Genomic DNA, 15,356 nt, shown 5'->3' with positions numbered 1-15,356 from the left:
CCCAAGAGACAGCCCTTGAGGTCCCTACCTGAAATACCAGCCTAGTCTATTCAGAACAATGAACAAGGACTTAGCACATGAGAGCATGTGTGCTACTCTTAAGTAGCTAGGTGAAAAGGTGCTGCTACTGTGAAGTGACCCCATGGCTCCCTCTGGTGGCTAGCTTAGCTGCGCGCCCAACCCCAAGCTGGACCATTACAATTTAAACATGTAAAACATTTCATACGTTGGTGAAAATAGATTATATTACATATGACAAGCCACATACATGTTATACATTTTGCTTGCTATGTCTCCTGAGTGATCATAAGCAGATAAACATGGAAATGAGTCCAGTACCCGCATCTCAGTAGAATCTTGAGCACCAGGGACTGGACAACAGGGTCAGGATTCATATACTTCTGCAGAGAGGACTGCTCAGGTTCTGTAGATATAGATAATCAGCAGTGAACAAACAGTTATGTGTTTTGGTGTGTATTTTTTACTAGAAATATAGGATTTTAATATTTTTATATTGTATTTTTATATGTATATTTTATACAGACACAAGGCAGTTATGTTGCGTCACTAATTGGTATATAACATGCACAGATTTGTGTTATATTGGTATCACACAATAATTATACAGAAATCATATGAACAAAGTTCTCAGTTCACCCATGGCACCCACTGAAGGACTGGTAGAAAGTATATTAAATGTGCATTAATAATATTTATTATTTGAGCTGTCACATAACGCTCTACATTAATTACCTTCAGAAAATGGACTACATATCAAATCATGCTCTACATTAATTGCCTTCAGGAGATGGACTACATCTCACATAATGCTCTACATTAATGACCTTCAGTAGATGTACTACATCTCACATAATGCTCTACATTAATTGCCTTCAGGAGATGGACTACATCTCACATAATGCTCTACATTAATTACCTTCAGTAGATGGACTACATCTCACATAATGCTCTACATTAATTGCCTTCAGGAGATGGACTACATTTCACATAATGCTCTACATTAATTACCTTCAGTAGATGGACTACATCTCACATAATGCTCTACATTAATTGCCTTCAGGAGATGGACTACATTTCACATAATGCTCTACATTAATTACCTTCAGTAGATGGACTACATCTCACATAATGCTCTACATTAATTGCCTTCAGGAGATGGACTACATCTCACATAATGCTCTACATTAATTACCTTCAGTAGATGGACTACATCTCACATAGTCCATGAGTTTGTTCACTACTTTGTCAGTTAGTTGTTCTTTGCTGCTGACAAAGTTCCACATAAATTCCACAAAAAAAGAGTTGCATTTTCTTCTAAATCTGTTCACTTTAAGGAATGTTTGTCTGAGAAAAGAAAGAAAAAATTCTTTGGTGTGTACTTAAGGAAAATAAAAAAGGAAAGATGTAGTTATGCATTTGGCTAAACATCACTGCACTTGTGAAATTGAACAGCATAATTTTTATACAGAATTCAAAACATTTACATATCAACAGGTCCGCATGGTTTGTAATCTTGGTTTATCTCCTTCTTGCATTTTATGCATTGTGTGTCACTGTGGTCCTTTAAACAAGACATATGGAACATATGTCCACACTGCAGTTCAGCTGTGTCATCCTCTGTGAATTCCTTACGACAGTACCCACACAGGACCCTGACAAAACGTGAAAAAATAATTGCATTCACTGTATTTCACATTCACTGTGATTTGACAGTGCATTAATAACAACAACAGCTTTATATTGGAGAGCTATAGACTCAGCTTATGTCAGTTTTTTAATTAATCAGTTACCTTTCTCACTGATATTTATTATAGGCTTATCAAAAATATAAATATACCCTTACCAAGATACTGTGCATGGTATAGAACAGCAGAAAAGCTTTCACCCTATCATGGAGAGATTGTAAGTTTGATCCCCGATGATACCACAAGCATCTGTGGCTGGAAGCCTGAGAGAGCAAAATGGCTGTGCTCTTTTAGCAGTGTAATGTTATTACACTCTGTTATAGCCTTTAGGTTTTGTTTTGAGATGAGTAGGAGTGTTTTTTTGTTTTTTTTGTTTTTTTGTGTGGGAGCAACCCAGTGAGGACAGGGCAGGATTGTTGTGGGTTGGACGTGGGCGGAGTTTTGGCAACCGTTGTGTGAGGAGAGTGAAGGCAAGTTAATAGTCCTCCCTGAGAAATGCCCTGTTGGGAGAAGGTGTGTGCTGGTGCAGCTCCACAATTTTTGCTCCAAATATCTATCTTGTTCTCATTTTCAACATGGGCCAGGTTCATTCAGTAACGTATTGGTTGTGTCTGTGTGGCTGGAATGCTGTTTTATATGCTTAGGAACTTTTTTCTGTTCATTGTTGGGTGCGAGTTGCGATAAAGGGTAATGCTAATCTGAATGTTAATTATGAAGTGAGATGGATGCTAGTCATTGCCAGAATATTTTGACTTGTAATGTATTCCAATGTTCATTATTAGAGTTTAGTTTTATTACTTTAGTAGTTAGTAGTGCAACTCGAGAGATAAGTCTGCTAAAGCCTGTTTTTGCTGTGTGTGCTTTTTATGCAGGTATGTTAAATTACTCTCTTAAAAATGTATATGAAATGTATATTGTTCAGTAAGTGGGAAGCGTGTAATTCATATCACCTGATTTTTTTTAAATTGTCATTTCAAAAAAATTTTTATTATTGATAATTGATAAATGTATGCTCTTTGAGAAACGCCCTGTTGGGAGGAGATGCAGCAGAGAGAGAGACAAGCCTGCTAAAGCCTGTTTTTGCTGTGTGTGCTCTTTATGCAGGAAAGGGCAGGAGAGGAAGGTGGATGAGATAAATGCCCCTTCAAGTCAAGCTGTGTTGGCGTCATCACTTGGGTCACAAATAAAAGATTGATACACAACGCAGATGTAAACCCACTGCACTCTCAGGGAGGATGCGTTCAGAGCTCTCCTCTATCAATAAAAGTGACAACACCCAATCACAGGCCTCGGTGACAAAGGGGCTGAATAGAAAGCAGTAAATGGTACTGTCCTCTGAGCATGTTACTCCAGCCCCTGATGTTGCGTTGATGATGTTGCCTATGAGAATTTCTTGGACTCACATATGCTTTTACATGGATATTTATTTAAATGTCTTAGTTATCAGATTTGACAAGATTTATTAAACATTAACAGCAATCCACACCTTCCTTTCTTTTAAATTAATGTAAATAACTATTCCAGTTTTACAATCCGTTATGAATTATAACATCTTTAACCCTGAGTCTCATTATTAACATCAGAAACAATAACTTTTGCAGACTCACCCATTAATTCAAACAACTGACTCACCTGAACACATTACATGCATTATTGTTGCATTTCTTTAGTGTTCCTGTGACCTGTTCAATCACGTATTCCATCTGTTTTCCTTCCTCTGTGTTCAGTTTCTATACAGATGAAACATCGCCAATTACTCCCAGGTAAAACTAAAGATCTATAAAACCTTTCCAGAATAAATAAGTGTGTAATACCTTCCAAGCAAATATTAGGTATCTAACAAGAATGGTGAGTAGTTTTTTTTCCATTTCTGACTCATTCTGTAGGAGATGATCCATGAGAAGGTAGATAATCCAAGTGCTTCTCCAGAAGAGTCTGGAAATATCATTTTCAGTTACCCTCAGTTGTTTTTACTTGCAGCAAGCATGTTATGTGTTCTGGCAGTGTTATACATTTTCACAAGTATAAGATATCTAAATAGCCTAATGCAGTTTGAAGTAATGTGTTGAAATAATATGAGCAGCTGTGACACAGGGCCTACCTGATATCTGCAATTAGTTCTGCAGTATTTTCACCATGTCTTGTCACCAAAGAATCCTCAGAAAGGATCAGGTCAACAGTCATAGACAATGACTTCACTCTTGTCAGCCAGTCTTGGCAACTAGCAAAGTCTTTCAATAGATTTTCTTTTGGTTGAAGGCATTGTAGTGTCTGTCGGAGTGCCTTGAAAAATGAAAAGAAAAAAAGTTGGAGGTTTTGCAGGTAGAATCAGGATTAAGGTTTCCTAGCAGGAAGCAACATTCATCTTTATTTTCCACTGAAATATCAACATATAAAATATATTGATTATTCTTTAGACACATAATTTAGTAGTAAATAAATGAAAACCTTGTTATAAATTAAACTCACCTCAGTTGCTTCCCCTGCAGTTAGCAAGTCTTTATTTTGGAGGTAGAAATTGTAGAAAAGCTGATGGTTGTTATGCAGATATTCATTAGCAACATACAGCCATGGTAGAGAGACATTCTCAGGGTCATTTCCAGTTAAATCGTGATAGAAACGTGGGGTGAGTCTGAGGAGTGTGTCTGAAAAAGACTGTCACACACAAATGTTCATTTACAGGCTTCTACATTTCTGCTACTGTATGGCAACAGGTTACATTCAATGAATAACTATGGATTCAGTAATAATAAGTTTGAATATTCAGGTTGTTATATATGTTTATATGTCTGTAAGTAAAAAGGTGCCATCATATTAGAAGACAATAATCAATATTTTATAAATGGTGTAAATTTGTTGAACAGCTACTCCAAAATCACAATCTCCAACCAGTTTCAAATATTTACTAATACAGTAATATCTAGCTCTAAACACATGTTCCAAACACTACTCTTTTTTAAGGAACCAGGCTTTAATGATCTTTCACCTTATTAAGCTCAGATGGGTATGCTGGCATTGAGATGTTCACAAGATCTTCAGAAAACATCGCAAATAGGTCTTGGTCTTTTTTGATGTTTTTAATCCAAGGCAGGGGTATAAGTTCTTCAAATTTCTCTATGTACTCCTTGTTTGGCGCACGGGCTAGACCTAATTGAAAAGTGTATATAAAAAATTCAAAGACAGACACGCGCACACACACACACACACACACACACACACACACACACACACACAGACTAACTAATGCCACTGAGAAGCGATCTATTAAATAATAATCAGGTGTTTTTTTGAGATCGTACCTTCCACGTTCATCATGTTTAACCACATCTGCTCAAATATGTCTTTTAGCAGCCAGCTAAAAGGGAAAAGGCACGTCCTTGATTTATGTCCACTGGTAGACAGGACAGACACCTTGCCTTGAGAGCTAAAGAAAGGAAAAAGAAACCAAGGAAAATATTTAAAGTCTCTGCTATAAGTGGTGTGTCCAGACATGTTTGACTGTGTGAACTGAGGGGGACACACACTTTAAGCGACCCTTTGTGTTACATTGTTACACTGTACATTGTGTACATACACTTATACATATCCATATATACATTGAACATTGTGTATATAAACATATTATACATATATTGTACATATATTGTTAATATATTTTGTGTGTATATATATATATATATATATATATATATATATATATATATATATATATATATATATATATATATTTCCCTATACACCTCTGTTTTTTTCTCCTCAGTTTGGACAGATCACTCTCAAACCATTTCACTGCAAGTTATACTGTGTATGACTATGTATGTGACAAATAAACCGTACTTGAACTTGAACTTATAGCACAATTTTTTTTTTCATTAAGTAATGACAAATAACACAAGTAATTTTAACTGACAGTGATTACTACACTTTTGATCAATAATAAGATTTAAGTAAATAAAGTTTCATCGAAACTTTAATGCCTGAAGTATTACCAAAGGTGGACAAATGAATGCTTACTAAAAAAAAGTGATCTATGAGGAATTTACTGATTAGCACTTATTGATGCAGATTTTTTTTCCCTTGTTAGATGCACGTTTAATCTAAAATTTAAGGTTTGTGTTGATGCAACCATTACCTAATAATAGACTTGGCATTTTAAAAGTTTTAAAAGTTTTTAAACTTAATACTTTAATACCTATTTGATACTTAACGTTTCCTACAGTTATCGACAGTCTTGCGGTGGTTTATTTTTATTGTATATGATTACTGTCTAAATTTGTTTTGTGACCTCACAGAGAAATAAGGACTAGATGTTTGCATGCACCAGTAGCCTTTTATAAAAGGTGTTGCCTTTACAGTGGAGTTTAGCCCAGGCTGCAGGATCTGGTTGTACACCCTATCATTGTCTGGACTCCAGCCTCTAGCCTAATGTGCTGGCTCACAGCCCTCACTAGCAGTTTTTGATTTCTTCCTTTTGAACAATGTATAAATAGTTTCACTTTTTTCATGCTGCAAAATAGTCATATGAATCCGTTTAGTATTTTGTGTAATATGTCTTTTAACAATCTATAGTTTACATACTGTATGTTAAGTAACCTAGCTAGCCAGTTAGCTACATCAAATTAAGGAGTTATCTGTGATAATTACAAGTACTTCACATTTTTCCTTGTTTTGTTTTTTTTCCCCCAGAAGTTGATCAACCATTAACTAACTATATTCTTGACACATTCCTGCTGTAACTATCTACATATCAAATGCTTTCATTGGCTAGAAGGACCTGCCACTGAGTTAGTTAGCCAATTACAGCTTAGTGTCATGCTGCCCTCCTGCTGTCCTGCTGCTCAGAACTGAGCTTCCCACAATACACCAGGAAACCAGTGGAGGTCAGCATCTCTGGAATGCTGATTTGTTTCAGCTATTCCTAGTTTGCCTGTGTATTTAAGCCTGTTATTACCACTTCCACATTGTGAGGTATTGCCAATGTATCTACAACATACTGAGCATATTTTTCTTGAAATGGTTTCTCTGTTTACTAATCCCTGCCTGTATTTCAGATATCGTATACTCAGTTTAGCCCCTGCATACTGTGGCACTTTTTCTGCTTATCTAGTTTTGATCTTCGCTTGTCACAGTTTACTCTGTGGACTCGCCTGTTTTGTACTGGTTACTCTGTACTGGTTTTGATCCTTGCTTGTCTTCAGTTTATGTGTTGGGTCTCTCTTGTTACCGGTAAACCTGTTTCACTGAATGTCTGTAAGCATCTGTCTATTTTTGTCACATTACACTTACGATATTATGGTGTCACTACTAAAGCCAGACCTAGACATGCAACTGACTGCATATTATTCCTTAATACTCAACATTTTTAGATCATTTAGAAAATAATTAATTGAATTTAAAGCTATTAAAATAATTGAGTTTTCATTCTAATGAATATGTATTACACAGCAATGTTGACCATTACTCTCACGGTAGGGCCCCTCCTCCCAAGTGTCTCCCTGTGTTTGTGTTTGTGTGTATGTGTGTTTGTCCGTGTGGCCACGCCCCCCATGTGTCACACCTGTTTGTAATTGCCTGTCATTTACGTATGTATATAAGCCCTTATGGTTCTCTTGTCTGTTGTCAGTGTTTGATGTTATGTTAGCTTCATTCATCATACTTCTGTGTGAATAAACGTATGTGTTTAACGTGCCTCGTCCCTGCATCCTGCATAGCCTCCACTCATTACAAGTACAGTGTATTATAATGAGTCTAAAGGTTGACTAATTTCATTAGATAAGTTCTTATAAGAATTTTTTTTTTGTCAAAAGCTTAAGCTTTTGTGCACTTTTCAGTGTGATTTACTTGTTAGGATCTGTTCTTAAATGTGGGCTTAATAAAAAATATGCAAAAATGACCTACAACAGGCTTTCAGAGGCATGCGTTTCTCAAATGACAAAAAAAATCAATTCAAGTCAAGAAGAAACACCGGATAAGGGACTGGATTTTGCAGCTCGATCTGTATAAGAGCATCGGATAAATGGCATGAATGTAAATGTAAAAGGCCTTCTTGTACTCTTGTACTCACTCAGTAACTGGGATTTTCAGCAGATCCCACTGATCCCCTTGGAATATTTTCAGCCACAATTTTGACTTTTCGGGAAACTGATCATCAATGAGGTTATCCAAGTTGTTGTCTCCATCAATGACTGCCATGATCTGGGCAAGGGTTGATGCTACAGTGTCTTCCAGATGCACCCAGAGCACGTGTCTGCAAAGGGGAAATATTGAGGACAGTCACATCAGAATTAGTGAAAACTGGTAGCCATCGTGGGCCTCAAGCTTCTTTCTATCACTTTCAATCACTTTTATCTTATGCAACTCCTTTATAAATGAATTTTGTTTTCAATTGATGTTTATTTATCTGAACGAGTTTAAGGTTTACTCCTTCAAAAATTGCATCATAAAATAGCATTAATACATTACTAAACATTAATTATTACATGTCAGAGTTGTCATATGCCACTCCTTTTTAAGTGAACTTTATTTTTAATTAACTTGCATTTACCTGAATGAGCCACCTTCAGCAACAAACTGATCTGACCAAGCCTGAGCAATTACCCAATTCTCTTTTTTCTCCATTTTTTCTTGCCTTGAAAGATGATTGACAATTCTCTTCTCCAGTGATTGTATGAAGGGCTCAGACACTGCTGAGGAGAAATTAATTATGATCAAATGTAAAAACCAAACACAGTAGTCATCAAAAATATTCTCACCAGGATATTTGTTGTGCAGCAGGCCATGGAGTATTTCTATACGTTCTGTTGCTCTCTGAGAGTTGTCTAATTTGTCCTGAAGCTGCATAATGCCCTTCTGCAAAGACTTCTTCACCAGGAGCAGTGGATCAACCAACATGTCCTGTCATAGAAAACAAGGATTCTGTATTTTAATGTTTAGTACAAATAATGACTTTTCTCCAAAGTTTTGTATTAAAATTGTTATCCAGTACCTACTTTAAAAACTACAGTGATGTACACAGCCTACCTGTTCTTCAGGGTTTGTTGTGTGGCCACTCTCTGTGTCTTGATTCTCTGTATGTGTGAAAGAATTGCTAAATAAACACTCCATAAATAACACATAGATATCAGTTTTCCACACAAGACAGAATCTTTTATCCTAACTATACAAAATAAATTCTGTTAAATATATATAATGACATGTTGCATTCTTATTTCCTATGAAATGTAACATTGAACTTGTTACTAATCATAAAAGTATAGAGAATATTGCAGGTGAAATTGAAACCAATATTTGGATCAATCTTATAAATAATTCAAAGCTAAAGGCGGTCCAATGAAATATTAGAGCATGTGACCTTTTCTTTTGGCCAGGCAGTGTATATACGAATGCAAGTAAATATTAATAATACCTTTACAATAGGAGGAACTTGTCTTTAGAATCTTGGAGACAGTCTTTTTCTGAAGCTCATATATATCACATAGGAATCCTGGAGTTAAGATAAGTTCATCCAAGTGTATTGAAGTCCAGTCATCTAAAAGCAAGGGTTTTGTATATTGAAGATGAAATGGATGCCACAGTGTACAAGAGTTTTCTTGACACATATAGATGATGAAGGTGAAACCATACCAAGAAACTCATTTGTGATGAGACCTGTATGTTCAATTTATGTTTGTATAAAACTTTGTGTAAAACATTTTCTACATTTAAACAATAAATTCAACACATAAAGCAGAACTAACCTCCAAATGAAGCAATGTATCCACATCCTCCTGAAATCCGTGGCAATCGTGTAAGAAGAACCACATCAAAGGCAGTCCCTTCATGGATTGACCTTCTGAGTTGCGTAATATAGTGTCTAAAGATTATATGTGAGAAGGAGATTTTAGCTGCGCTTTGAAGAATTAAGGTGGAATATGAAATAATTAAATAATAATGAGATATTTGTCTGAAAAGAACAGTGTTAAGATCTTTGTAACCATTAGAGAAAATCCTGAAAATTATATCATCTTTGGATGAACTGTTTGCTTCAATACTTTTGAACAAAGCTGCAAATCAAGGGTAAATGAACTCATTTAGGCAATAGACTGAGTTGTATACACAGCTAGTTAACTAAGTTATTAGAGTAATTTTCATTGGATAAACTTATCCATATTATGTTTTGAATATAAAATTTCATATATAGTTGAAAAATAATTTACTCTTCTTTTTTTTACCTCACACAGAAGAGAAGCCGCTGGCTTTGTTTTGGTTCATCAAAATAAGACTGCAGTAATAGTAGTTTCCGTGCCTTTCCATCACTGAGAAATTGACTAGACAAAAACATAACCAGGCACTTATAGTACATATATCACCACATGACATTGTCACAATAATGACATGTATTACATGAGTTATGGATTAGTTCACATATTGTTTTTTAATTCATTTTGATGAAATAAATATGACAAAATGCGCTCTATAATGTAGTAAAATCATTACCTTACTGTTTGGGAAAATGACTGTTCTGTGTAAAACTCATTAAGTAGGAACAGACATGAAAGGTTCTCTTCAATGTTCAGTTCTTTATTGATTTGCTCCACATCTCTTTTGTTGAGAAGTCGGGAATATGTGGATACCTGCATCCAATTGAACCATAAACATTCAGATTAAAATATCATCATTATCATCATCATAAGTACATATTATGTTTATGTTATAAACATAATAAGCATACCTCAAGACAGATTCCTCCAGGGATGGTCTTTCTGTATTTTTTTAGCACAGCTATCAGGTTGCTGTGTGTCTGCTTTGTAAAATACATTTCTAGCAACTTTTCCGAGTTGTTCTCCAGGTATTTTGGTGTTCTTAAAACAGAATCTGGCGTTGCACACTGGATAAGCATTTCCTTGGCCTTTTCAAGAACTACCTCTCTTTCATCACGATCCAGTTCTTGAGTCACTATTTGTGGACAGCACTGTAGAAGTACTGATGCACATGTATCTTCTGTGTATCCAACTATGACATCATATTTTCTACTAGAGCAGCATGACTTTTCTTTGAGCTGGTAAGTTTCACCTGAATAATTTGTCGAAAATGAATCTAGCCAGTCTTCCAGTTCAGCCAGCATCTGTTTAGCATGATCTGGGAGGATACTGCTGAAGTCCAAGCAGTGTTTTTCTAGCCGGTTCAGTAGTGGTGTAGGGAACTGCTCATACACTGTGCTTTTCTCCTCAATGACGATTAGTCGAAATTCATCCTTGACTCGGCACTTGACACGATGAGAGCCAAGTCCCAGGTCTACATAGTAAATCCCCCCTAACTTGACATAGCATTGATTCAGAGCATCATAGAGACTTTCATAAAGGCTCTGAATATTCAGCAGGACAACTGACCTTCCTGTCTCCATGCAGGTCTTGACTCTGTTTACTGTGCGACAAACCTGCGAGTACTCTTCATCATGTGCAAATCCTGATCCAAAGATAACTTCCACATTGCTCTCATCAATTATGTTTTGTGATTTCAAAATTTGAAGAGCAGCGTGATTGGTTGTCGGCAATAACAGGTACCTGGATGTAAATCCAGAGGTTCCCATGTCAAGGTTTTCTCTCAGCAGTGAAATTGTGTCACATTGATTTGTTCTTTGTTTGGAAACATCCCAGAATATTTCCAAAATGTTGATAGAATCCAAACCTTCAAAATTCCTTTGCACAGCCTTTGTTAGATTCTCATCTGATGGTCTTCCATTTGTTTCTGTAGCATAGGACACAATCAGCTTCACAAGACTGTAGAAGTCCCTGAGTCCAAAGAATTCAGTGGGCTGATTATGAAGTACATTGAGGTAAAACTTAGTAAGCATGGGAATCAAAAACTCGATCTCAGTCTTAATGTGCTCATTATCACTTGAACAAATGTCACAAGCTGTGTTTCGTAGCTCGCCTGTCTCAGGAGATGTTCTTAGAACCAAAATCCCACGGTTCATCTTTGCTGGATCTAATGACCAATTGGAAATTCCAATAAATCCAACTTTTTTGAAATCATCAGCATTTTCATCATCAGTACACCCATATTCCAGAAGAGGGTGCAATGTTTTCAGTGGCATTTTTGGTGAGTCTTCGGCTAATCCAATTTCATCAAGAACCACAACAGAAACATATTCATCCAAATTTTTTGCTTTCTGGAACTGGGCACACTGCCTGAAGATTGAGATGATGCCATCAGGAGATGAGTGTGGACTACACTGAAAAGAGGCCAGCTGTGCCTGCTTGTAACCTTTGAAAAGGTCATTTTGCGAGGCCTTACCCTGCATTGCATGAGCAGCAATTGTCTTGGACAAAGATTTCGAACTTCCAGGTTTTCCAACAAGAAACAAAGGGATTCTTAAGTTTATGCATACAACCATCATGAACACATTTTCATTTAGTGCTTCATTCTTTGCCACTGATGAAGGACAGTCAACATTAGAAATGAAAGCTTTTTTGCAAAGATCAATCTCTGTGTCGATATCACTGTCAGACAGAGAGAAAGCTTCTGAAATTCTAACCAGGTATGCCTGTCGATTCTGTAATGATGCCAAGTAGCAGACTCCCACTGCAAGAATGAGAGACCTCACTAGATCATGCATCCTTCCTTTATTTCCTCTAATTTTATCGATTTCAGTAAACAATTTCTCTTTTTGATTGTAGAACCACATAACAGTTTTCATGCAGCGTTCTATGTCTCTAAGACTGACCATCCTGCATTCATCAGTTAATTCTGTCATATGTTTCTGAGAGGCAGAGATTACCTTTGTGAACAAAGGTTTGTATTCATGTGGAAGGTTTTCTTTTTGAAAGAAAGTCTTGACCATCTGTGTGATGTAGAGTTCCTGTGTGTGCTCATTTAACTTTCCAAAGTCCCACACAAAGGGTGTCAGGCTTGATGGCAGTGGCTGAACTCTGTAGACCAACTGCCTCATGGGTATCTGACCAAGTTTCTCCTGTGTATTCTCACATCGAACCCTGTACCCTAATCCAGCCTGCTCCAGTTGCTCTATGGCTTCTTTGGAGTGCTTCCTATAGGGGTTGCATGCTGCAATGACCTTAAGGCGAGATGCATCAATTTGTTCTCCATTCACAGTCTTGTCACAGATCACTTCCTTTATTGCATTCACAGCCTCTGTTGTGTTGGCTTCATCAAAAAACAGCACGGTGTCCAATTTATGAACTTCATTCTCTTTGGAAATCTTAATTGCCTCTCTCACTTTCTTGTAAATAATTTCTGAAGTTGTGCCTCCATGCACCCGCACCACAATCAGGTTTTGTCTCTTCTTCCCAGATCTGAGTAGATCACACATAAATTGTACCAGTCGGGTCTTTCCACATCCCGTTTCACCCATAATAATGACAGGAATGTCACACTCAAATCTGAGGTGAATAGCAAGGATTTTCATCACATTATCTAATGTCAGTTGATATGTGTCATCTGGGTCTGTCACACTGTTGACTCCAAGGACTCGGCTTATAATTTCAAGCTGCGCACTACGTTTCATTGTCTCAAAATCAATGTTAAATGGCACACGTTGTGTCTTTAACTGATTAAACAGTCTCTTATCAATTATGTTCTTTTCCACGACAACCTTAGTTTGAGCATCAACAGCGTCTAGTTTGTGAATGTGGAATCCTAAAAATGACATGGACTCATTATCAGCATTGAACAGGATGTAAGGATGAGCCTGTTGTTCCCAGCGTCTTCGGAGCTGAAATTCTTTGAGAACAGTGTCTTCTCCTACTGCATTTGACTCTTTCTCATCACTGTCATCAGATGTTGTCAGTGAACGCATAGAAAAATCCTTGGACATTGTGATCATGAATTTTACTACAAATGTTTTGAAGCCAGTCAGACAGTCTCTCACAGCCTCACTACAGAATATAGACTGTTCACATTTCTTCAGCTGGCTGTTTAGGAAGTGTGTAAAGTTCCTCAATTCTCCCCAAGAGGGATTTTTGATGTCACAGAAGTGTAAAAGACACTCTAACCATTCTTTTGGTGAATCTTCAACAGATCCAGGTATGAAGAAAAAATTCTCAAGACTGTTCATTTTGTATCTCTTAAAGTATTGATATGTGCGTTGAAAGGCTTCACTACAAAATTCTGAATTATGCATCAGTTGATAATCTTTGTCACAAGAGCCATCCTGTTCTGGATGTGTCACTGTTTCTTCAGGTGACAGACATTTAACACTTGGGAACATTTCCAGAAATATGTCTTCCATTTGAGATGAAATCTGTGAGTGAAAAAGAATTCTAAGTAATCTCAGAGATGAATGAATTCACTGACAGCCACCATAATGTGTAAAACCAGTTGTGAGTCAAAATACACTCATTTTGGGCCTTGGCTGAGTTACAGCGATGTATTTTATTCATCCAGCATTGTTCTATTTACATCAAATCAGGGCTGAAAATCACTGAGTATACTTTGCATAAAGTATATTTGAAGAATGTTTTTGATCATTTTCAATTATTTCATTTTTAATTTTTTTTTTAGATTTTTCTCCATTGTGTCTGTAAAGGTTGCTATATTTGATCCCATTCATTTCTACACTTTTAGTTTCTATATTTGATTGCTTTCAAATACATAACCATTGCATCAACCTTAGTTTTGATAAGTGGGTTTGGTAAAAGTGGCTATGACCTCAGAGTTGTGTCGATCACATTCCCTGTTCTTTCTTTTTGTGTATTCCACCAGGTAGATGTGGGAGTCATTGCACCTCCAGATACGACCATCTGGGCACTGGATACGTCTCAACACAAACAGCTGGATAAGGAACCTGTACAGACCTTTGGACACCTGAAATAATAGCAGTTGTCAATAAAGAAATGTAGTAAAATAATTAGATTATATTTATTAGTAAAAGCTTGGCATTGTTTACAGTATTATGGCCTCTTACCCCAAGAGTTAATATTTTTTTTACCTTGTATAAATTGTATTGACTGTCTCTATGACTTACTGAAAATCTCTGGTGAATCAGTATATTACAAATACATCTATTAGGTTTGTTTGATAAAGTTTTTAATAAAGATATCAATTCACAGAGCAGAAATTAAAGGAATTAAACTACTCATATTCCAGGTGACTAAAGCTAGGAGCTGGGGAATAGCACTTACCACAGGAGGAATGTCAAAGTGGAAGACTCTTGGGACTTTATCCAGGGGTTTGTCCTCATACTGCTGTAGCTGGGTGGCAATGTCTTCAGTCCGCATCTGTGACTCACTTATCCGTATGGTTTTGTGTGTAAATCCCTCACTTTTGAGATTTTCTTCAGACACACTGACAAGATTTTTCACATACAGAGACTTCCCTGTTAAATGTAGAATGTGTGATGCATTAAAAATAATACATTTAACTATTACAAATTAAATAATTGGTCAAATGATCAATGTTTAAAAGTCTAAAAGAAAGATGAAACCAAAATTATATATATATATATATATATATATATATATATATATATATATATATATATATATATATATATATATATATATATATAATTAGTGGTCATTTGCTTGTGCATGTAGTTAAGGAACATTATGTTAAGGAACATTATGTTTCTTTATCTTTGAAGGTTTTGCATTTATCTTGTAGAATAGAAAATCTAGTGATTTTCTTTTCATTAAACACCATTATAATGTTTAA

General features: G+C 36.3%; 1 protein-coding gene across 10 annotated transcripts in view; it reads right to left on the bottom strand.

Annotated features, from left to right (window-relative positions):
- The window catches only part of LOC113589895 (E3 ubiquitin-protein ligase rnf213-alpha-like), a 76,091-nt gene that overhangs the window by 19,626 nt on the left and 41,109 nt on the right, over positions 1-15,356 (bottom strand). For 9 of the 10 annotated variants that reach the window (XR_014122598.1, XR_014122575.1, XM_035526126.2 and 6 more), the window contains 20 exons: positions 14,825-15,018; positions 14,352-14,507; positions 10,417-13,944; positions 10,182-10,318; positions 9,917-10,012; positions 9,443-9,558; positions 9,112-9,234; positions 8,727-8,773; positions 8,459-8,600; positions 8,251-8,392; positions 7,771-7,953; positions 5,006-5,130; positions 4,693-4,853; positions 4,176-4,361; positions 3,808-3,989; positions 3,521-3,641; positions 3,339-3,436; positions 1,506-1,673; positions 1,214-1,365; positions 340-424 (listed from right to left, as the gene is read on the bottom strand). Coding sequence is in view for 8 of the 10 variants with exons in the window: in XM_035526126.2 (XP_035382019.2) it covers positions 340-424; positions 1,214-1,365; positions 1,506-1,673; positions 3,339-3,436; positions 3,521-3,641; positions 3,808-3,989; positions 4,176-4,361; positions 4,693-4,853; positions 5,006-5,130; positions 7,771-7,953; positions 8,251-8,392; positions 8,459-8,600; positions 8,727-8,773; positions 9,112-9,234; positions 9,443-9,558; positions 9,917-10,012; positions 10,182-10,318; positions 10,417-13,944; positions 14,352-14,507; positions 14,825-15,018 (6,142 nt within the window). In the remaining 2 variants the exon portion in view is untranslated. The remainder of the gene's footprint in view (positions 1-339; positions 425-1,213; positions 1,366-1,505; positions 1,674-3,338; positions 3,437-3,520; positions 3,642-3,807; positions 3,990-4,175; positions 4,362-4,692; positions 4,854-5,005; positions 5,131-7,770; positions 7,954-8,250; positions 8,393-8,458; positions 8,601-8,726; positions 8,774-9,111; positions 9,235-9,442; positions 9,559-9,916; positions 10,013-10,181; positions 10,319-10,416; positions 13,945-14,351; positions 14,508-14,824; positions 15,019-15,356) is intronic. The other variant, XM_035526127.2, reaches the window with a different exon arrangement.

This window comes from Electrophorus electricus, chromosome 1, assembly GCF_041902795.1.
Source record: "Electrophorus electricus isolate QZ-2024a chromosome 1, ASM4190279v1, whole genome shotgun sequence".
In the NCBI taxonomy this organism is placed as follows: domain Eukaryota; kingdom Metazoa; phylum Chordata; class Actinopteri; order Gymnotiformes; family Gymnotidae; genus Electrophorus; species Electrophorus electricus.
This window is presented reverse-complemented; position numbering and strand designations above follow the sequence as displayed.